This window comes from Convolutriloba macropyga, chromosome 10 (genome assembly GCF_964194025.1).
Source record: "Convolutriloba macropyga chromosome 10, txConMacr16.3, whole genome shotgun sequence".
Classification (NCBI taxonomy): Eukaryota; Metazoa; Xenacoelomorpha; order Acoela; family Convolutidae; genus Convolutriloba; species Convolutriloba macropyga.
In genome coordinates this window covers 19306623-19329850 of record NC_134477.1, presented here as the reverse complement: position 1 = coordinate 19329850, position 23228 = coordinate 19306623, and the positions used below count along the sequence as shown (strand labels likewise).

The 23228-nt window shown below is 34.8% G+C and overlaps 1 protein-coding gene across 1 annotated transcript in view; it reads right to left on the bottom strand.

Moving 5' to 3' along the window:
* The window catches only part of LOC142348805 (RNA-binding protein 26-like), a 41015-nt gene that overhangs the window by 4741 nt on the left and 13046 nt on the right, over nucleotides 1–23228 (bottom strand). The window contains exons 4-6 of the mRNA XM_075400317.1: nucleotides 20506–21021; nucleotides 19898–20082; nucleotides 11273–11507 (exon numbers count right to left, since the gene is read on the bottom strand). Coding sequence (XP_075256432.1) covers nucleotides 11273–11507; nucleotides 19898–20082; nucleotides 20506–21021 — 936 coding nt within the window. The remainder of the gene's footprint in view (nucleotides 1–11272; nucleotides 11508–19897; nucleotides 20083–20505; nucleotides 21022–23228) is intronic.

Genomic DNA, 23228 nt, shown 5'->3' with positions numbered 1-23228 from the left:
TCCGATTTATTTTGATGGCATTTCGTAGTTGAACATACTTCTGTTTCTTAGAGAGAGGCTACAGGGGCTACTATCAACACCAATAAGCATTAGAGGTGGTAACTAAGACTTATAGGAACGACGTTCAAATAGCGGGCATCTAAAATTGGGCTTTATGGGTTTATCCCGTTTCTATTTCTGACTTCAATTTTTTATACCGACTCTGTTCATTTTGAATTGCTTTGCTTAGCAACTGATGTTCAAATTCACTTTTAGCAGAATGAGAGAAGAGAGAACCTAGCCTAGAGAAGTCAAAAAGATTTCACGCAAAATGTCGAAAAAGCGGCAAAATGGTAAAGCGAAAAAAAGTTTGACGAAGTAAAAAAAAATACGAGCGCAATAATAGCCGGCTGAGAAGATGAGGGCGGCTATTAAACATGAAAGAAAGAATTTATTTCTCCAAAAAATATGATACATACAAAATTTAACAGATTATCTCGGAGAGGACTGGGCAAAGTTGCCCACTAGGTTTCTAACCTAGCTAAAATAAAAGCAATTTGTGACTAAAAGAGATCGATTTTTTTTCAAATTATTCTAAAATTTTCAAAGTTTCCTAACTCTTTCAGTTTTGAGAAAAAAATGCATTTAAATGATTCTTTGAGGGTTTGAGGCTGAGAAATTTTCAATCTGTTCATTATACCAAAAAATAACATGATACCTCAATGCGTTTTATATCCTGGCCACGTCCACGCTTGAATAACAAAAACTAAACAATTTCATTTAAAAATCGATTTAACCAAGCACGCTTCATCCGAGAGACAAGAAAAATAAATAAAAGACAAAATTGAGAAATTGAAAAACTGCAAATTTCATCAAAAAATTTTGAAGAACTCTTGATATCAAGACGTTGAAAACAATCTCAATGCAATTAAAAACTATGCAATAACTTATTCTTAGACCGTAATGAAGGTTTTCTGGCCACTGAGACTGAAAACAATAAAAAAACGACAACAATTTCCAAACATGAAAAAAACTTTCGAAAATGTGCAATAATTCGTGACAATAAAATGTTGACATCCGTTCCATTGCCATTAAAGACTATGCAGACATTTATTATCAAACCCTCGAAGAAGTTTTATGACCCCTTAGGCTGAAAAACTCAAAAACTTTTCACTATTTTAGAAATTGACTATTAGACACTTTTACTGGGAACAATCACCTTTTTAAAATTGACTATTAGAAAATGACAAAAACTTTTAAAGAATTTGAGAACAATTGCAAATTAAAATGAAATTTTGCTAATATTTTCTGATATGAATTTTCTTGAAACCATTTCATTCCTGCAGTGACTATCCAAAAATCTGATTTCAAGCCTTGAAATTTTTATCGGCTCATGAAGATCGACAAACTAGGAGCAAGCCAAGAAAAATTTCAGAATAATTTCAAAATGTCAGAAATTGTCAAAAATTGCAAAAGTTTGTTATAATAAAATATTGAAAAACATACTGTAGCCTCTAGCAACTATACAGTAACATACAAAAGTTGAGAAACTAAAATCGAACAAACTGAGCAAAAACATAATTGTTGATAAAACTCAAGATTTTACCCTGAACGCCACACTGCATCCAATTAAGCATACCCATTCAACTAAGCATACCCATTTAATTAACCACTGACACAAGAAAAAATGAAAGACAAAATTGAGAAGCTGAAAATATGCAAATTTCATCAAAAATTTTTCAAGAACTCTTGATATCAAGACGTTGAAAACAATCTCAATGCAATTAAAAACTATGCAAAAACTTATTTTTAGACCATAATGAAGGTTTTCTGGCCACTGAGACTGGAAACAATAAAAAAATGACAACAATTTCCAAACTTGAAAAAAAAAACTTTCGAAAATGTGCAATAATTCATGACAATAAAATGTTGACAACCATTCCATTGCCATTAAAGACTATGCAGACATTTATTATCAAACCCTCGAAGAAGTTTTATGACCTTTGAGGCTGAAAAACTAAAAAACTTTTCACACTTTTAGAAATTGACTATTAGACACTTTTACTGGGAACAATCACCTTTTTAAAATTGACTATTAGAAAATGACAAAAACTTTTAAAGAATTTGAGAACAATTGCAAATTAAAATGAAATTTTGCTAATATTTTCTGATATGAATTTTCTTGAAACCATTTCATTCCTGCAGTGACTATCCAAAAATCTGATTTCAAGCCTTGAAATTTTTATCGGCTCATGAAGATCGACAAACTAGGAGCAAGCCAAGAAAAATTTCAGAATAATTTCAAAATGTCAGAAATTGTCAAAAATTGCAAAAGTTTGTTATAATAAAATATTGAGAAACATACTGTAGCCTCTAGCAACTATACAGTAACATACAAAAGTTGAGAAACTAAAATCGAACAAACTGAGCAAAAACATAATTGTTGATAAAACTCAAGATTTTACCCTGAACGCCACACTGCATCCAATTAAGCATACCCATTCAACTAAGCATACCCATTTAATTAACCACTGACACAAGAAAAAATGAAAGACAAAATTGAGAAGCTGAAAATATGCAAATTTCATCAAAAAATTTTCAAGAACTCTTGATATCAAGACGTTGAAAACAATCTCAATGCAAAAACTTATTTTTAGACCATAATGAAGGTTTTCTGGCCACTGAGACTGGAAACAATAAAAAAATGACAACAATTTCCAAACTTGAAAAAAACTTTCGAAAATGTGCAATAAGTCGTGACAATAAAATGTTGACAACCGTTCCATTGCCATCAAAGACTATGCAGACAATTATTATCAAACCCTCGAAGAAGTTTTATGACCCCTTAGGCTGAGAAACTCAAAAACTTTTCACACTTTTAGAAATTGACTATTAGACACTTTTACTGGGAACAATCACCTTTTTAGAAATTGACTATTAGAAAATGACAAAAACTTTTAAAGAATTTCAGAACAATTGCAAATTAAAATGAAATTTTGCTAATATTTTCTGATATGAATTTCCTTGAAACCTGTTCATTCCTGCAGTGACTATCCAAAAATCTGATTTCAAGCCTTGAAAATTTTATCGGCCCATAAAGATCGACAAACTAGGAGCAAGCCAAAAAAATTTCAGAATAATTTCAAAATGTCAGAAAATCAAAAACTGCAGAAAATTTTGACAAAAAACTTGAAAATCTTCAAAATCTTACTGTTACCCCTAGCAATTATGCAGTAACACACTATCAAACCTGCCTGGCAGCTGAGGCAAGAGAAACAGAAAAGAAACATTTAAAAAAACAACTTAAAAAAGCAAAATTTAACAAATTGCAGAAATTCGTGATACTAAAATATTGAAATCAGTTCAATTGCCACCAAAAACTATACCGTGACCAATTATTAGACCATAGATGAGATTTTCTGGCCCTTGAAAAACTCAGAAAATGGAAAAAACAAATTAAAAATACTGCAAAAATTGCTACAATTTGTGATAAAATGTCGAAAACCATTGTATTAGCACTCGAAGCTAGGCAGTACCCTGTTGCTAAAACAAGTAAGAGGTTTTATTGGCCCTGAGGCTACCAAAATTTAAAGCAACAAAAAATTTTCAAAAACTTAAATCTGCAAAAATTATCATTTTTGTCTTTATGTTTGCGGTAGGAAAAGCTAGCTCATATAATAATAATTATATAAAAAGTAATTATATCATACAGATGACCTTCATCAACTTTGAGAAACGTCAGTTTATGACTTATCGAACAAATAACGCTTACAAATACGAAAAAAACGTGAAAAATTGCACCATTTTTGGCTTAAAGACTCCCAAAATGACTTAGACATTGCGTTAAGGCCTTCCCAGCAGCTCCAACACATTAACAACTCGAAAGGCTACTAAAGCCCATTTCGTGGCTCAAACTAAACTAAATGGCCATTGGGCCTAACCTAAGACCAAAATCATTGAATAATGTGTAAAAACATCTTAACAAATAAGACAGAGACCCAAAACAATCAAATTCGTGGACTTTAGAAAAAACACAGAGCACAAAAACTATCCAATTATTTAATCGTAAAAACAAGATCACCGCAATGTAGCTCCACTCAGCTTAGTGCCTCGCCACTATAATAAACAAAACTCTTTCAAAAACCAAAGCCAAAAAAAGGTCAGGAATTTAGGATCAACAAACCTGAAGAGAAAAAGTGTAAAGTAAAAAAACCAACACACTGGGGGTGGAGGTTATGGGAATCGAAATCTAAGAACCGTTCTTCACACCATAAGTATGAGTATCCCGAACAGTTTCTGTGAATAACATACTTGGAGACTAGTGAGCTGAAAAGCTCTAAGAGCACTTAATGCCCGCTGGGCGCTACCTCTCTTCCGTTTTTGATGACGAAAAGTCAAATGAGTCAGACAAGAAATCGGTCGCGCAAAAAATTGCATTAAAAAGACCGACAGGACTAATATAAATGCTACAAACTTTGTTTGAGAGCAATTAAAAGGAACTACAAAACTGGGCAAGAATGACAAAACAGGCTATATTCTGAAAGTTTGAAGTGAAGTTTTGACAAAGTGGTTAACTCCTTCAGATATCAATCAAAACTATTACATAGCGTCTGCTACGTCTTAAATGAGAGCAGTCAATATTGAGAATAACAAACAGGAAAAGAACCAAAAAACGTGCGGAACTCAAAATATTTCTTCAAAACAAAATTCGAGTCAGAAACCGTTAAGTTCCCATTGATGATTTTAGAACCATTTTCAAAACCTAAAACCCTTTAAAACCATAAAGGCATGCACATTAGAACAAAAATAAGGCCTTTTAAAACCAGTAGTTAAAAACATACGGGAAAACGGTAACAATAGACGTCAAATTACCGTAAAAAGCAAAAATTTTCATTTACAACGATTTCTCACTTCACTTCAAAAGCAGCTTTAAAAACGCTTCAAACTCAATCTATTGGTCGCTCCCACTATAACTACAGCGTAAATAAAATCAACACTAATTTGACTTCTCATTGAAAACAAAGGCAGAAAAAGCCCAAAGATCATAAATAGACAGCAGGAAACGACTGAAAAAAAAACAGAAAAACCTGGTATTCAAAAAACTGGTATTAAACCAATCAAGAAAAAAATTTGATTCAATTCATGAAAACTAAAAACAAAATGATCTAAAAATCATAAACCGAAAAACGTAGGACAAACAGCTCTCGAACGACAAGCGGGGCAATTAATTCAGGGGGCGCAGCCTAGATAAACTTTTCTTTATGGGTGCAAAAAACGAAACCACCAAATCTGAACAATTAATTTTACTTTAGCAGCAAAGTTTACTTCAAAGTGCGAGCAATTGAGGTCATTCAAAAATGTAGAAAAGCGTGAAAAACTACTTGCGAAGTTGAAGAACATTTGCACTATAATTGCAAAATTTGATCGAGACCAATTTTCTAGCATATAATGAATTTACAAGGACACAAAATACCAATTAAAAGTTCCTTTCGAGAAATCATAGGCAAGTCATAATAGATTAGGTAACTTGTGTAAGATTAAGTGAAAAACAGCAAATTCAGAAAAGTAAAAAATGCTTCTATTTTTGTCATTATTCTGAAGAAAAAATGTTTCATACCAACAAAAACGTACACACACTTTTCTTTCTCGTCTCTCGAGAACAGCGGTACGAACAAAAACCACTCGTTTTCCGCTCAGCTTCAAATTTTTTCAGGACCTAAACTCGTTTCGTTTCCTGTTTCAAAAATCACTCCGATAAAAATGAATAAATAGCAGGAACAACTCGACAGAATCGACTCGGAAACACAACTACAAAGAACCAATTTTTGAAAGACCAAAGTCATTGATCAATGTGTAAAAACATCTTACCAAAAAACAAGGCAGAGCCCAAATACAATCAAAATCGTGGGTAGTAGAAAAAACACAGAGCACCAATACTATTTAATTCTTTGACCTTAAAAACAAGATCACCGCAATATTGCTCCGCTCAGCTTAGCGCTTAACATCTATAATAAACAAAACTCTTTCAAAAACCAAAGCCACAAAAAAGGTCAAGACTTTAGGATAAACAAAACTGAAGCAAAAAAGTGATAAGTGAAAAAAAACAACACACTGGGAGTGGGGGTTATGGGAATCAACCTCTAAGGACCGCCCTTCACACCATAAGTAAGAGTATCCAAAGCAGTTTCTGTGAATACCATACTTGGAGACTAGTGACCTGAAAGGCTCTAAGAGCACTTAATGCCCGCTGGGCGCTACCTGTCTACTCCGTTTTTGATGTCGAAAAGTCAAATGAGACGGGCAAAAAAACTGTCAGGCAAAAAATTGCATCAAAAAGACCGACAGGACTAATATAATTGCTACAAACATCGGTTGAGAGCAATTAAGAAGAACTACAAAATTGGGCAACACTGACGAAATCGGCTATATTCTGAAAGTTTGAAGTTTTGACAAAGTGGTTAACTCCTTCAGATATCAATCAAAACTATTACATAGCGTCTGCTACGTCTTAAATGAGAGCAGTCAATATTGAGAATAACAAACAGGAAAAGAACCAAAAAACGTGCGGAACTCAAGATATTTCTTCAAACAAAATTTGAGTCAGAAACCGTTAAGTGCCCATTGATGATTTTAGAACCATTTTCAAAACCAGAAAACCCTTTGAAACCATAAAGGCATCATTAGAACAAAAATAAGGCCTTTTAAAATCAGTAGTAAAAAACATGAGGGAAAACGGTAACAACAGACGTCAAATTACCGTAAAAAGCAAAAATTTCCTTATGCAACAATTTCTCAATTCACTTCCAAAGCAGCTTTAAAAACGCTTCAAACTCAATCTATTGGTCGCTCCCTTTATAACTAGAGCGTAAATAAAATCAACACTAAATTGACTTCTCATTGAAAAAAAGGCAGAACAAGCCAACAGATCATAAACAGACAGCAAAAACGACTGAAAAAAAAACAAAAAACCCTTTCAAAAAACTGGTACCGCATTAAACCAATCATGAAAAAAATTGATTTACATTCATGAAAACTAAAAACAAGTTGAGCTAAAAATCAAAAACCGAATAACGTAAGACAAATTGCTCTCGAACGACAAGCGGGACAATTAACTCAGGGGGAGCAGCCTAGATAAACTTTTCTTTATGGGCGCAAAGAATCGAAACTGAAAAAAATCCGGAATCTTACGATTGATTTTACTTTAGCAACAAAGTTTACTTCGAAGTGCGAGCAATTGAGATCATTCAAAAATGTAGAAGAAAGGCGTGCAAAACTACTTGCGAAGTTGAAGAACAGTTGCACTATAATTGACCAATTTTCTAGCACAAAATGAACTTACAAGGACACATAAAGCCAAATGAAAGTTCCTTTCAGGAAATCATAGACAAGTCATAATAGATAAAGTAACTTGTGCAAGATTAAATAAGTGAAAATAAAAACAGAAAAGAATTCAAAGTAGTAAACAAAATGCTGCACTTTTTGTCATATTTCTAAAAAAAAGGTATCATAACAAAAATGTACTCACACATTTATTTCGGCTCTCGAAAACAACGGTTTGAACAAAAACCACTCGTTTTTCGCTCAATTTCAATTTTTTCAGGACCTTAGCTCGTTTCGTTTCCTGGTTCAAAAATCACTCCAATAAAAATGATTAAATAGCAGGTAGAACTCCAGAATCGACTCGGAAAAACAACTACAAAAAACCACCTTTTGAAAAACCGAAGTCATTGATCAAGGTGTGAAAACATCTTACAAATAAATAAGACAGAGCACCAATACAATCAAATTCATGGACTGTAGAAAAAACACAGAGCACGAAAACTATCCAATTATTTAATCGTAAAAACAAGATCACCGCAATGTAGCTCCACTCAGCTTAGTGCCTCGCCACTATAATAAACAAAACTCTTTCAAAAACCAAAGCCACAAAAAGGTCAGAACTTTAAGATCAACAAACCTGAAGAGAAAAAGTGTAAACTAAAAACCAACACATTGCGGGTGGGGTTTATGGGAATAAACCTCTAAGAACCGCCCTTCAAACCATAAGTATGAGTACACAAAACAGTTTCCGTGAATACCATACATGGAGACTAGTGAGCTGAAAGGCTCCAAGAGCACTTAATGCCCGCTGGGCGCTAACTGTCTATTCCGTTTTTGACAACGCGAAGTCAAGAGGGTCAGGCAAAAAATCGGCCAAGCAAAAAATTGCATTAAAAAGACCATCAGGACTAATATAATTGCTACAAACTTCGTTTGAGAACAATTAAAAAGAAATACAAAACTGAACCAGACGGACGAAATCGGCTATATTCCAAAAGTTTGAAGTTCTGACAAAGTAGTTAAACCCTTCGGAGAACTTTTGCAGACAAAGAACATTATCACAATAATTGCGCAAAATTTTATCGAGACCAATTTTCTAGCACATAAAGAATGAAATACCAGGACACAAAAAACCAAATAAAAATTCCTTTCAGGAAATCATAGGCAAGCCATAATAGATTAGGCAACTTGTGTTAGAATAAATAAGTGAAAAAAACAGCAAATAATTCAACAAAAACAAAAAAAATGCTCCACTTTTTGTCACATTTCTGAAGAAAAAAGGTTTCATACCTACAAAAATGTTCACATTTTTATTTCCCGCTTTTCGAAAACAGCGGTATGAACAAAAACTACTCGTTTTTCGCTCAACTTCAATTTTGTTCAGGACCTAAACTCGTTTCGTTCTAGCTTTAAAAATCATTCCGATAAAAATGATTAATTTGCAGGAAGAACTCCAGAAATGAATCGGAAAAACAACAACAAAGAACCACCTCAGAAAAACATCAACCATATCAACCACTCATGAGAATTGAAAAAAAGTATTTGCAGTCCAATCATGAGAAAATAAGCTCTTTAAAAAATCTTGTACTAAAAATTAGAAAATAATAATGAAGTTTCTTCTGTATTACAAGAGCACTTCAAAACAAAGAAAAACACCTTTTAGCAAATAAGAGTAGGAAATCGTACGCAAAGCAACAGGCAAGTTATTATAGTTGAAAACTTCTTGATATTTTGTCATTCTTCTGAGCAAAATTCTTTATACAAAACAAATGTACGCACTCGTTATCTAAAAATTCCATATGCTTAAGGCGCCTTTTCAAATCCGAATTAGGGTAATAAAAGAACAGAATTAAGGCAGTATTAAGGCAAATCCGAATTGAGGCAGTAAAATCCGAATTAGGGCAGTAAAATGGCTAAAATTTGCCTTAAAAAGTCAGCAAAACAGTTGACATCGAAATTAACAGAATACTCATATTAGCAATACAAAAACCTAATGCAACCGTTTAACGAAAAAACATAACCAACTAAAGTTGGGCGAATTGCTCTCAAACGACCGTCGAGCGATGTAGTGCCAGTAGCTAGCCAGGGTTTAGTGAGGCTAGCTTTAATTTAATTGAAGGGAACAATAGATGACATAACGCCAAATAACAGCAGCTGCAGTGCAGCATCAACAAAAGAGTTAAGGGGTGAGAGAGAGAGCGAGTGAGAGAGATCAAACTTGAACGAGAAAAAGGAAAAACCCCAACCAAGAGCAAAATTCAAAAAGTTTCCATTTCGCAGTGAAAAAGTTCCAAACCATTTATTGTCTCTGGAGTTCTGTCATGCAACCCATCTGCAAAACATCTACAAAAGTTTCATTGGCCAGTAATCATTGTTGCTAAAATTCGTTATATTAATATTTTCAGGACCCTTTCATTGTCTGGAGAGACTATCCAGTTTCCCGATTTCAAGCCTGAAATAGTTTCACCGGCTCATAAGATCCAAAAACTTGGAACTTGAGTTCATCAAAAAATTGCTTAAATCGAATCATTGAGATTTTGATTACAAGTCCATTAGCTTTCGAAAAATTGCAGTAGCTTAACATCAAACCATGTAAGAGGTCCCTGATGCCGAAAAAAATTTAAAATGAAACTTGAAAAAATTTTCTAAAAGAATTGCTCACATTCGTGACATTATATTGCAAAACAATCAAGTACATCTAAAAACTATTTAGTAAGCTATTATCAAACTCTAAAGTAGGTTCCCTGGCTCTTGAGGCTGCAGAAACCCAAAAAATGACAAACAATTTCAAAAAATTTGAAAAAATTGCAAGTTTTATAAAAAAAAATTGTGATATTAAAAAAAGGAACAATATTCGATGGCCAATAAAAAGTTTTCAGAAATTTAATATCAAATCCTTAAGGACAATTTCTGACCCCTCGGTCTGGATAAACTTTAATGACAAATTTCAAAAAAAAATTGAGAAAAAATTAAGTTTTCTAAAAAAAAAGCTAAAACTCTTGATGTTAAAATGTTTAAAAATATTCCATTACCACTAGAAACTGTGCAGTAATCTATTAGAGGAGGTTCCATGACACCTTGGGCTGAAAAATCTCACCAAAAATAAAATTAGTATAAAGTTGCGTAATTTTGTTTGTATTATCAAAACATAGCTCTTAAAATGGTCACAGAAAGTACTCATGTCTAGCAAACGCCCTTTATCAACTTTATTTTAGACTCGTCCAATAAACATTCGAAAAATGATGAAAAAGCACGAAAAATAGAAACAATTTGATCTCCAAAACTCCTAAAAATGATCTTTTAACCTTAAACTACGGCCTTCCCGGTAGCTTCATCACACTAAGCACTTGAAGGACTACTAAACGCCGATAAGGGCCTCTAATGAAAATTAATGCTTTCTGGGCGCTGCATGCTCATCCTGTTTTCAAAGGCGAAAAGTCAAATGGGTCAGACAAAAAATCGGTCGAGCGAAAAAATGCATAAAAAAGACCAACAGGATTGATATAATTGCAAAACTTCGTTTGAGAGCAATTAAAAGCTCGCTTTAACCGCGCGTGAACATTTTCACACTTTTTCACACTTTTATGTCTCGCTCTTTCGAAAACAGCGGTATGAATAAAAACCCTCTCTTTTTGCTCCGCTCCACTCTTCAATTTTTTTCTTTTTTTCAGCACCCAAACGATAAATTCACGCGTTTCCTTTCCTGTTTCAGAATTCACTCCAAGAAAATTGATTTAAAAAGACACTTCTCCAATTCTCTTTAAGTCGTGAAAAAGACAGCTCACCAATACAATCCAGATCCCTTGGCTTGTTAAAAAAGAAAGCGCCAAATAATAGCCGTTGAGAGGCTGACGGCGGCAATTTAACAAAGCGTAAGCCAAAAAATGACTTTTTTTTATCATTTACTTCTCTTGCGTTTCATCTTTTTGAAAAGCTCACTGCTTCATAACCAAAACTGAACTTTTTTATTAACCTGAATCATCTAAGCTAGCTGAAGAGTTTCTGTGTGCCCCTCGATGCCAATGAACAGTCAATGTCTTATTCTTGAACTTGAATCCCTTCTGTGCAGCATTTAGGCTGTCTATCCTGTTCCTGTACTCGAAGTAGAGCACCCCAGTGTCGATGTCTTCCCACTTGGACTCAACTTTGCCCAGTTTGGAAAAGTGCGTGATCACTTCGTCTTTCTCGTCCAGGTCAAAACCAGAAACCTATTAACAAAATTAATTAATGAATTGAGCGCGGATAAATATCACAGCAAACACAGGCAGTTGGTCATGTCAGATTAATTTTTGGATCGAACTTCATTTGGAAATTAGGGATTTACTAACATCGAAAAAATTGCTCTCGAACGACAGGCGGGGCAATTGAATTCAGAGGGAACTGTAGCCAAGGATACATTTTTCTTTATGGGTGCAAAAATTTCGTTAAAAGGCATTCGAACCCCGCCCTCCGTAAGTTACAATCTCTCGCATTAGCCACTCGACTATCAGGCCCTTCTGCTAGATTATCCTACAATCTCTTGTTTTAGCAAAAATCTTTATTTCCCAATAAGAGCAATTCAGGTCACGCGAAAATCAAGAAGTCAAGCGAGAAAGAGTCACTAGAGAAATGAAATCGAAACAACCTTCTCGAACAAAACAGTCAAGCAAAAATTTCGCATATACGGTAACATACATGACCACAAATGTAAGAATTCATGACCTGCACCACGAATTACAACTATTGAGTCACCCGATCTAGGAAATAAACCCCCACCGAACCCCCCCCCCCCCCCCCCCCCGTGTTTTTATGATGAATAAAATGAACAAACCGAACTTTTAAGCCTGTTTGGCTGGTTTTCAATCAACCTTTCAGCACGTATTGTACCAAATGCGTCTACTTACAATGAATAACAATCATTTTGTTATCTTAACCAATTAGCTTGACTTGATTGCACAAAAAAATTATACAAAATCAATTTTTTTAATTTTGCAAACTTGGAAATCAAAGTTCGAACTAAATGGAAACCACGGAATTTGACAAATTGTGTTATATTAAAACCAACAAAGAAGGAGCAAAGTTTATATATCAAGGATTCGCTTACATTAAAAAGAACTCAAAACCAATACTAATTGGAAGTGTGAACTAAGAAGAAACAAAGAACAATGTAAGCACAACAAATTTCGTACACTTAATGACCAAATTATTGGGAAATCATTCTCTCAACATACACACGCACCTAACTCCACGCTAAATGAGGTTTACAAAAGTAACAACCGAATTAAAGAGGACGCAATGGTCTAAGAATGTGCATCAACTCAACGCATTTTGACGAAAATTTTTCTAGCCAGGCCAGAATGTGCAATTAAAAAAAGATATGGGAAATTTCTCCGTGGTTTTTTTTTCTGAAACCGGAATCACCGCGTATTGAACACATCCGCATGGCACACACGAAAAAAGGATATTACTCCCCCGCCACACTCAATTTAATTCAAATTTGTAAAAACGTTGAAGACTGCTGTCCAAAATGGGAAGAAACCAAACAATTTTCTAATTGGATAAAAATTCGAAGCACCTGAAGATAACTGCCTAGTAGCTAACTTAGTGAACTTGAGACCAACAATCTCACGCGATTGCACCGCAGAGAAAAATAATGAACATTCATTTATAATAATAATAATAATAATAATAATAATAATAATAATAATAATAATAATAATAATAATAATAATAATTATTATTGAGGTCGTATCATACAATGTAAAATGTATGATACGCCCGGGCCGGTTTTAAAATATCATTGTATGATACGCCCTCCGCCAACCCCGAGCCGACTACTTTTTTGAATGAAATTTTGAACATATATTAGGATATTAGGCGCAATTTCATCGACAGAAAAAAAATTTGAGCCCCAAAGGTGCTCAAAATTTTTCAGTAATAATATTACCAAAAAAAATTATTAAGGGCGCATCATACAAAAAAATTGTCTGAGGTGATTTTTTTGTGAAAAACTTGTTATTTATTCCCACAAAAGTCGAAACAGGGCTTTCTACTGGGCTTTAGGGTTTCAATCCGTGAAACAGCCTGTTCGTAGGGTAGTAGCGATGTTATTATGTGAGTTTTTATTGTTGAAAACACATCATTCATTTAGTTTTTATTGTGATTTCTGATCGAAGCACGCCCTTATGAGTCAGGAAACCTGTTGTTGGCAATATTTTTGGGTCATATATTCCAATGCAAATCCTCGGATGTTAAACTGAACTGGTTTTGACAAAAATTTTTGATTTTAGTTCAAAATCAAATATTTTGATTCAGAAATTTTTTACAATAGTTGATATTTCACTCGAAGAATTGTGTTTACTTGATGAACTGGATAACTCAATTACCGTTGCTACGCTCAGTTCACTCATTGAACCTAAGCAGAGAAACGAGAAGCAAAATTTGCCGAGTTTTGATAAAGTGGACAAAGATGACGTAGAGATATATCTCTATGCAGATCAAGATAAATTTTTTGTAAAATTTGTTATGATAAAAAAATTGGGGATTGTTTGCCACAGATTCATTTCAGAAGGATGGCTCTGTTTGGTTCTACCGGGGAACGAGGTTCAGTAGAGGCGAATACTTCAAAAAACTCATTGAGTCCGAATTCGCAGATGAAAAAATTATTACTGATGAAAAATGAATTGTATATCCATATAACAGGGATGTTGCTTTGGCAACGGCGTTTATCGCTCGGTATACCAACTATGAGCAAAAAAGACCGAATTTTAGAGTAAAAAGCTACGTTTCGCGAGACAGATTGCCGAATGTCCAGTTTATTGCATTGAGAAAAGTGGGAATAACTTTTTTTTACAAAATCGGGCTGTATAGTGCGACCTAATAGTTAAAAATAATTTTTTCCAAAAGTGTTCAAAAACAGCCCTTTTTTAGAAAGGAGCTCTAAAATAGGCCACTTTTTTCATTCGTGAAGCAGTTCTTGGCAGTTCAGGCCTGTAGTGGTCAATTCACAAAAATTTGTATGATAAACCCTTAATAATTAAAAATTTGCTAAGCAAATTTTGAAGTCAATTATTAGTGGTTTTTAGTTTTTGTGTAGGGCTGAAATTCAGCATGCAGGTTTGTTTTGGGCTTGGATAAAATACGCACACAAGACATCTGAACGTTTTCAGTTCAAAAAGTGACTTTGAGGATTTCGGTGTATGATACGACCTCAATAATTCACTATGTATGATACACCCCAATAATTATTTTTGATGTGTATGATAGGCCTTTATAATTATAATAATAATAATAATAATAATAATAATAATAACAATAATAATAATAATAATAATAATAATAATATTAATAATAATAATAATAATAATAATAATAATAATAATAATAATAATAATAATAATAATAATAATAATAACAATAATAAAAATAATAATGAACTTCACTAAACTTGGTTTTGCCAAGCTTAGTAAGTCCCTAACAGGGCTTGAATTTGATTTCCCTCAAACACTGTCCATCCATATGGGTATGATTTGTAATTAAAATTCTTCTTAGCTAAATCAAATAGATATTCTTTGACTTCTCTTTTGAATTTGGGAGGACTTGAATATGGGTTATAGTTGGGAAAATCACGCGCCAGTGACATCAAATTGTTGAAGTTTGCAACTCGGTAGAAAAAATTAGATCGGCAACGCTGGCGATTACATTCGTTTGAGTATAAAAATATTTTATCGTTTGATCGTGTTTTCGGATGTCCATTCCTTATTGGCCAAAATTGCTCTGCCTCAAGTGGAAGTTTTCTGGTCAAAATTTTGTTTAAAACTACGAGATCCAAAAAGACAAATTGATATGTGATCGGAAGTAAATTTACTGATTGAGAGACAATCATTGTATTCTTCATCAGAAAAATGACTGTTTGATTGTATCCATTTTAAACTTTTTCTCTGAAGCCTTTCCATTTGCCTGACGATAGTTTTACTGGCATACCAAACAATTGATCCATAAAACAAGATCGATATTAGGTAAGTTTTAACTAAGTTGCATTTGACTGACAATTTTGTTTCACTTGGAATTGTTCTCTTTAGATAAGCAAGCTTCTGATTTGCTTTTTGTAGAACAAAACTTAAGTGATGATCCCATGATAAATTTTCTGAAAAATATATGCCCAAGTCTTTGAAGTGTGTTTCCTGTGAGATGGCTTCATTGCTGCGAAGACGCTAAATTTGCTTGTTTTGGTTTTTACTTAATAAAAATTGCACGTTTTTAAACTTTTCGAAATTGAAATTTAACTGATTCTCCTTGCTCCAAACAATAGCATTTTCAATATCTTTTTCCAGCTGTATTCTATTGTCTACAGTGCTGACGATTTTTGTGTCATCCGCGTATAAATAGCACTCATTGACAATTATTTGGGGTAGGTCATTTATATAAACAGAAAGAAGAAACACTGTAAAAATTGACCCTTGCGGCCCACCGCTGGTGATTGGTCGAAAGTCCGATTTTCCGCAAGATATTACAACTCTCTGCTGTCGATCAGTTAAATATGACGCGAAAAATCAAGAAAGCGCTGTCAAATCCCATTCGACATAATTTTAAAAGTATGATATTATAATTGATGGTATCAAAGGCCTTTGCTATGTCTAGATACACTGTCATTGGCATTTTGTTTGCTTCAAGTAACTCATACAACCTATTGCAGTAGAGAAGTAATTGAGTGATGGTTGTATGATTTTTCTAAAACCATGTTGCTCTACGCAAAGCTTTTGTTGCAGAAAGATCGAGAACTGTTTATACACCATACGCTCAAATAGCAGTGACAAGGAGCTAAGCATGGCAATCGGTCGGTAATTCTTGATATCTAATTTGCTACCGCTTTTGAAATGGGGTCGTACATGCACTTTTTTCCACAAACTCGGAAACTCATATTTGCTAACACAGCAACTGAAGATAAACAAAAGTTGATTCGAAGTGTACGGTAAAGCAGACTTCAAAAACTTAGGGCTGATTCCATCAAAAGAGTTAGCACCACTACGTATGTATTTGATTTCCTCACTCAGAGCCGCTTTGCTAAACTGAAAGTCATCAAGAAATATTTCTGGACTTTGATTAAATGGAATAACAACTTCAGAACCGTCTTGAACAAAAACAGAAGCAAAATAATTGTTATAACATTCTGCAATGCTCTTGTACCCAAAAACTTCTTTTTCCATGTAGACCATTTTCTCAGGCAGAGCTGACTGTTTTGTTATTTGTCTCATTAATTTATATGCATCGTTCGTTGACCAGACTTTGCTTTTTTCAACGAAATGTTTCTTGTCATTATTTAGAGAAATGGATAACTCTTCTCTAAGTCGTGAAATTTTCTCTGCGCTTTGTGTATTTTTCAAAGCTGTTTTGAGTTTATTTTCTAAATGGATACTGTTACAGGACATGTAAAAAGGCGCATTGGTTCTTCTAGAGGTTTTGAGTGGAATTGCAATGGAAGACGCTAGTTCTAATTTATGGTAAAACGAGTCGACAATATTATCAATTGAGTCAAAAGAAGACATAGGAAAAGTAAAATTGATCGTAAATTCGTCCCAATTAGCTTTGCCAATATTTAAACGTTTCATTTTAGGCAAGGCTTCTTGCTCAGCATATTCAATCGGAATTTCAGCTAACAAATACTTGTGATCTGAGAACGATTTCTCCTCTAATATTTCGCTACATAAGTTAATATTGTTACCAAGAAAAATATCCAGCGAGCTTGCATGGGATTGCAGTGATGACATATTTAATTTTTTGAATTCGTTCAAAACTACTTCTTCGTATGAACAATTACTACTTAAAGTAAGCCAATCTGTGTGAGTAAAGTTAATGTCACCATTCAAAAAGAAAGTAAAGGATTCAATGGGTCTTTGATATTCTTGGACTTCTCTGACAATCTCCTGAATGGTTTTGCAGAACAAATCTGCACTGAGTCTATATTTGCTGTCAGCTGGGGGATTATAAATGGTGATAATAACGATTGTAACCTCCTTGAAGAAGTATAAGCAACAACAAATGAAATCTGAATTTGTTCGCAAAACCTCCATTTTGCATGATAATGTGTTTCGGTGTGCAATTAGGACACCCCCATGCGGTCCAAGTTTTCTATCTGATCGCGACTGGATTGATTAAGATTGACCTCTTGGTTTCCAATAATTGGGTTTAACCAGGTTTCTGTGAGGCAAACAATATCGGGAATAATAGTTTTCAGAAGTATATCCAACATCACTCGTCTATCCATACTTAATAGTGAACGACAATTCAAAAATAGTACACGCAAAATTTTACTTGATTTTAGTCAACTGAATTCAGGAGAGTTCGTTAGTAGGCAACTATTTTCTTCTATAGATAAGTTAGTATCAATCATTTTGTTCCTGAAAAACAGCCTAGCTGATCTAATTTGAATGTCTGAACGGTTGATATTCAAGGTTTGAGCAAGTTTAAACCGATACTCTAGAGCTTGTTTTTCTTTTTCCCACTCATTTTTCGATAAAAACTGTTTTATAAAAATATTGTCGGCCTTCAATTTTGCATTTGACATCATCATGATTCTGCAATTCCAAGTATTTGAGAGCTTCACCACCAGCGGTCGCGGACGAGTTTGGGTTCAGTTAAATTTACCCAGACGAAAAATGTCTTCGATATTCAATGTCTGGATTCCAAATTTTCGAGCAAGTTCTTCAACTGATTTTTTGTCATGACTGATTCTGTCCAATACGGTTATCATTGTATCGCTCGGTTTCTCTGAAACTCCAAAAACTATTACTTTGTTTTCTCACTCTGATTGACTAGTTAGATCAGCATTCGCTCTCAAGTTCTCAGTTAACTTTTGAGGTTCATTCTCGTATCGTGAACTTTTAAGCGTCAATTTAATTTCTTCTATGTTGTTAAGCATTTCACTTTTAAATTCAGTAATCTCTTTTTGCAAGTCGTCTCTTATTCCAGCAACGCTCTGTTGAACATTATTTTGCAAATTTTCTATTTCGTTGTTTTGGTGGCCTATGACGTGTGCTCTACAGGCTACGCAGGCCCAAAAAGCACCATTTATCTTGTCCAATGCCACAAAGTTCTCATGCGACAAATCTGTACATGCAACGTGAAACCATGAATTGCATTTAAAGCAGTTAATGCAGTAATTTTTGCAATTTAATTTGCAGGAGCCGCAAGGAAAATTTTCAGAGGCGTTGTTATTTGTTTTTGTGCCTTTCTGTTTTCCCATTTCTGACTTGTGCATAAAAATAGGCGTTGGGGAATGGTTTTCGATTGTTTTCACAGGCAAACCGCCCCAGAAAACTTGGGGGGAAGATTGAACCTTCACAGTTAGACCACCCCGGAAAATTGAACGATCTCACCGGAGAACTGATATTGAGCTTTTCGGCTAGCCCCCGTAGACCCAAATAAATAAACTGCACTCCACTTGCACTCCACAAAAAAAATAGATTGTAGCAAAGGTGTGTGAATATTTCCCGAATATGACGATGTCCCTAACCCGGGGGCTACATGCCACCACGGAATGGATGCAGCAAGACAGTTGCATATAAATATTCTTCAATTACCTAAGATATCTGATTACCGTAGAAAGAGTTCTAACAACAAGCGAGGGATTGGCTTTGGTTGTATCAAGCTTACGTTCAGAGGCAATCCTCAGTAAGCAATGATAAAGCTGATGAGGGTGTCTAAACCTCCCAAAGTCGCCCTTCACACGATGAAAGAATTTTTGCTTCCTTAACCATTTCTCAACAGCTTTGGTTAACCATGCACTTAGAGTTTACTAAGGCTGTATGGGAGCTTCTCAACAACTCCGTGTCCCCGCTACTCAACTCAACTCAATCAAATTTTTGAATAAAAAGACAGAATACAAAATTTGCTTAAAGTTAAGCGACTAACCATTTAGAAATCACACTGATTTTCTAGTAGCAGATCAGTGCAGAAGCTATAGAAACAAGCATAAAAACAGATTATGGATTTTTGGACACAGTTAACTGCTTTTAAAAATCACGTGAACTTGGGGGCGTAATTATTATATGCTTTTGGGGAGACAAATGTTTGTAAAAACCACTAAGACGCAGAGATGAGATCCATTTTGGCTATTGTAGCTCCCATTAGTAGTTTTCTGTTAAATATTGTTACTAAAATAACAACATCACGAAAATTGACCACATCAAGAGGCCGCTATAATACTTATGGACCTCTACAATAACTGGACGTTGAGAATGGTAATCTTAATGCACTTTACATCCGAATATTGACGGTTAACTGTCGCCAATTGATTTCAGCAGCGTAAAATGGTAACAGAACAATTTAGATCACGCAAATCTCAACAAGTCAAAGGCGCGAAAAATTCAATCGGAAAGTCAAATACGTCAATCAAAACTTCAGGATCTTTTCCGTTTGTGTCCACCAGTACGTTATTCACCTCCAGTTACAGAGCACGTTTCATTACATAGTAAATCATTATGTAGAAATACGACACGTGTGTCTGGGGGATGAAAATAATATGCACCCACTAAGCTGGGGGGGGGGGGGCACAAACGGGAAAGATCCAAACTCATTTAAGAGCAATTAATTAGTTTCTCATAGCTCTCGTCTCACTGACCTTTATAGTTTTCGGTCTGTTATCCGCAGTGGGTGACGACTGAGACACTTGTTGCTGCAAAACGGGATGGGAAGGGGGCGCAAGGGCTCCGAATCCAGGATTCTGCGCTCTGTTCTGGTACTGGCTATTGAGAAAGGAGGAAAATGGTGAATATCCGGAAGTCGACGAACCCCCTCCGCTTGCTCCTGTTAAATTATCAAAGTAGTGAAAAAGGAACAAAAATTCAAATTAGTTTAATTTTTGACATCTGAGCGTATCATTTTACCCCAAGGCAGGGTCAAAAAAACCTTTTTTAAACAATTATTTAACACCTTAAGTTTTGGGGTTCAAATAGCAACAACCAAAAACGTGGGAGGAAAAATTTCAACTTCAGCTGTCATGGTCACAAACTGCCTTGTAATCAAATATTAAACGCTTTCATGATAAACAACTGCATTATATTCGCTTAACTATTTGAATTTGAAATCAACTAGAAATGCCAAGTAGATCCGTTACAGAATTTTGTCGCTCAAAGAACCTAATTGAAGCTTTTCTGGGAGTCAATAAGCTTTGTTCCGTATTATTGTCGAAGTATACAACACGTGTAAGAAGAGAAAGTGCCAACTGACCGGGAGCAACTGCAGATGTTCCCACATTTGCAGGGAATCCGGGCTTTCCTCTTCCCAAAACTCCCAGCTGTACTGCTTCACGTTTCAATTCTATTAGCCTCTTCTGTAACTGCAACTTTTCTTCAGCATTTTTATCCGTCAGCAGCTCTAACTCAGCATCTAGCAGCTCTTTCTGCGTTTCTCTTTTGTGCTTCATTAAAGGTGACGATGATAAAAGCTTCTGAGCCGGTGGTGGTTTTGGAGGTACGGCAGGTTTTGGTTTTGCAGCGTTTAGTAACTGATCAATTTCTCCTCGTAACTTTGCACACGATTCTTCTAAGGATTTAAGGGTTGAAAGGATAAGTTTTTTATCGTTAGCACTAAGGGTGGATTTTCCTTTCTCAAGCTTTTCCAATAACTTTTTCTGTTCTTCCACAAATTTAGATAGAAGTTCTCGTTTCTGTTCTATTAGACTGGTTTTTAATTTGATGGCGGATTTTCGTTCCTCTTCTTTCTTCTTTCGAGCTTCTTCTTGAGCTGAAAAACAAAGTCTGTATCAAAAATAATTTTTTATCTCTGAGTCAAAATGGTTTCTACAAACAGTAAAACTTTTTGTCAAAAAATTAGGTAAAAAAATACGCCTCTAATCTTTCTTTTCGCACAGCAGTTAGATTTTCCAGTACAATTGCAAGAAATTGGCTGGTTGTAGCATACAGATAACGATAAAATTAAGATAATGAAAAACCCAGCAGTTAAAACTTATAAAAAAAACGTAGCATATAAATGTTAATTGCTTAATTTCAATTGCGAGTAATTCTTTAGTCCATTGAAAAAGTCGACCGCACAACCACAAAGATGAAATTATTTTAACTGAGATTTTAAAGTCATATGGAGAAGGAGGTTCGTCATTTATATGAAAAAAAAATAGTCAAAGCAATGCATTGAAACGCATAAAACAAAATATTTAAAAATTACACCTAACGAGATACAAGCATTTTCATTTCATCCGCATTTCAATTGCTGTATTACCAATGACCGAGAAAATAGTGAAACAATTGAAAATAATGAGTTTCTACTCCGTCTTTCAATCCTTTAGCAGCTTCAGCGTGACTAACATGACATCACGACTCAATAAATCAAAAAAGTGTGCGCAGATCCTGAACGAAAAGGCCAAACAATTCGGGAAGCACTTGCTGTAGATAACAGGCCACACTAACTGTCGTAGTCAATTTCAAAATGATAAAACTCAGCATATAAAACAATTTTATCTCAGTCGTCAATCAAACCGAATAAAACATTTAAAATATTTTAAAACTTTTAAGAAATGTTAGTCGAGATTGGTGCGCAAAGAGATTTTCAACCTGGCGACAATCAAATCCAATAAAAACAAATAAAAAACCACTAAAAATTTTCTGATAGCCAAAAAAGTTCCGAAAAAATCTACGCACACATAAATCAGACACTTCTTTCTTGAGAAACTCCTTTCTTCCCGGTCAAAAGAAAGGTCTGAAGTAGAAACCGAATAGAGCAAAACATAAAAAAAATCGCTAGAAAACATTGTTTCGGAATCTCTCAAATAACGAATGTTTGTAAAACTCGATACCTAAACAGCCGTCCGTCTCATCTCAACACTATTAAGCTATACTTGGTAACTAATTCTTTTTCATTGTCAAGGAAAAAAATCTGACAACTCATTAAGAAGCTTGAAAACAAAAAGAAAAATCCCTAGCAAATTCAAATCACAAAATATTGTTTGCAATTAGAAAATTTTTATTAAGAGTACAAACGAAGATCGGTTTAAACTTAATTACCAAACTGAATTCGACGCCTGAAATCTTGCATCTTAGAAAAAGAAAAACAGCAGTACAAACACAGTTCCACAAATTTAGAGAGCAAAAATTATAAGCATTCAAAGTGTATATACTTTTACCATCAGCGTGTTGAATATCAGGGTGCTCGACCGAAATCACAAGGAAGGAAGAACATGTCAAACAATATTGCTTGATATGTAAGAATGCAGCACAGGCAGCGAAAAAAACAAATGGTATATAAAAACTGGGAATTAAAAAAACACTGAAGATTCTCTAGAGCTTCTGGAGTCAATCTCTTTAAAATTAAAAGTGCAATAAAACAACGCAAGCAACTCAGTACAGGGCTCATAAAACCATTAATTTACAACTTGAGCTCAGGAATTTTAAACATAACCGACTAACGTCGGGCGAATTGCTCTCAAACGACCGGCGAGCGGTTGGCTTCGTCAGTAGCTAGGCACAGTTTAGTGAGGCTAGCTTTAGCTTAATGAAGGGGCGTAAGTGAGCACAGCGGGGGGGGGGGGGGTTACATCGGGGGCTGATCGGGTGGCAACAGTGGGGGGAGTCAATCTCTAAGAACCGCCCTTCGCACCATAAGTCTAAGTCTCCAAAACAGATTCTTTGAATCGCATATTTGAAGACTAGTTAGCTAAAAGTCCCTAAGAGCACTTAATGCCCACTTGACGCTACCTGTTTATCCCGTTTTTGAGGACTAAAAGTTAAATGCGTCAGACGAAAAATTGGTCAAGCGAAAAATCGCATAAAGAAAGACCGGCAGGACTAATATAATTGCTAAACTTCGTTTGAGAGCAATTAAAAATATATCTCGTGTAATGCTCGCTTATAATTGCTGATTCAAAGGGTATCAAAAGAATTGCTCTCGAAAGACAGGTGAGGCTTTAATTAATAATTTTGAGCTGGTTGAAACATAGC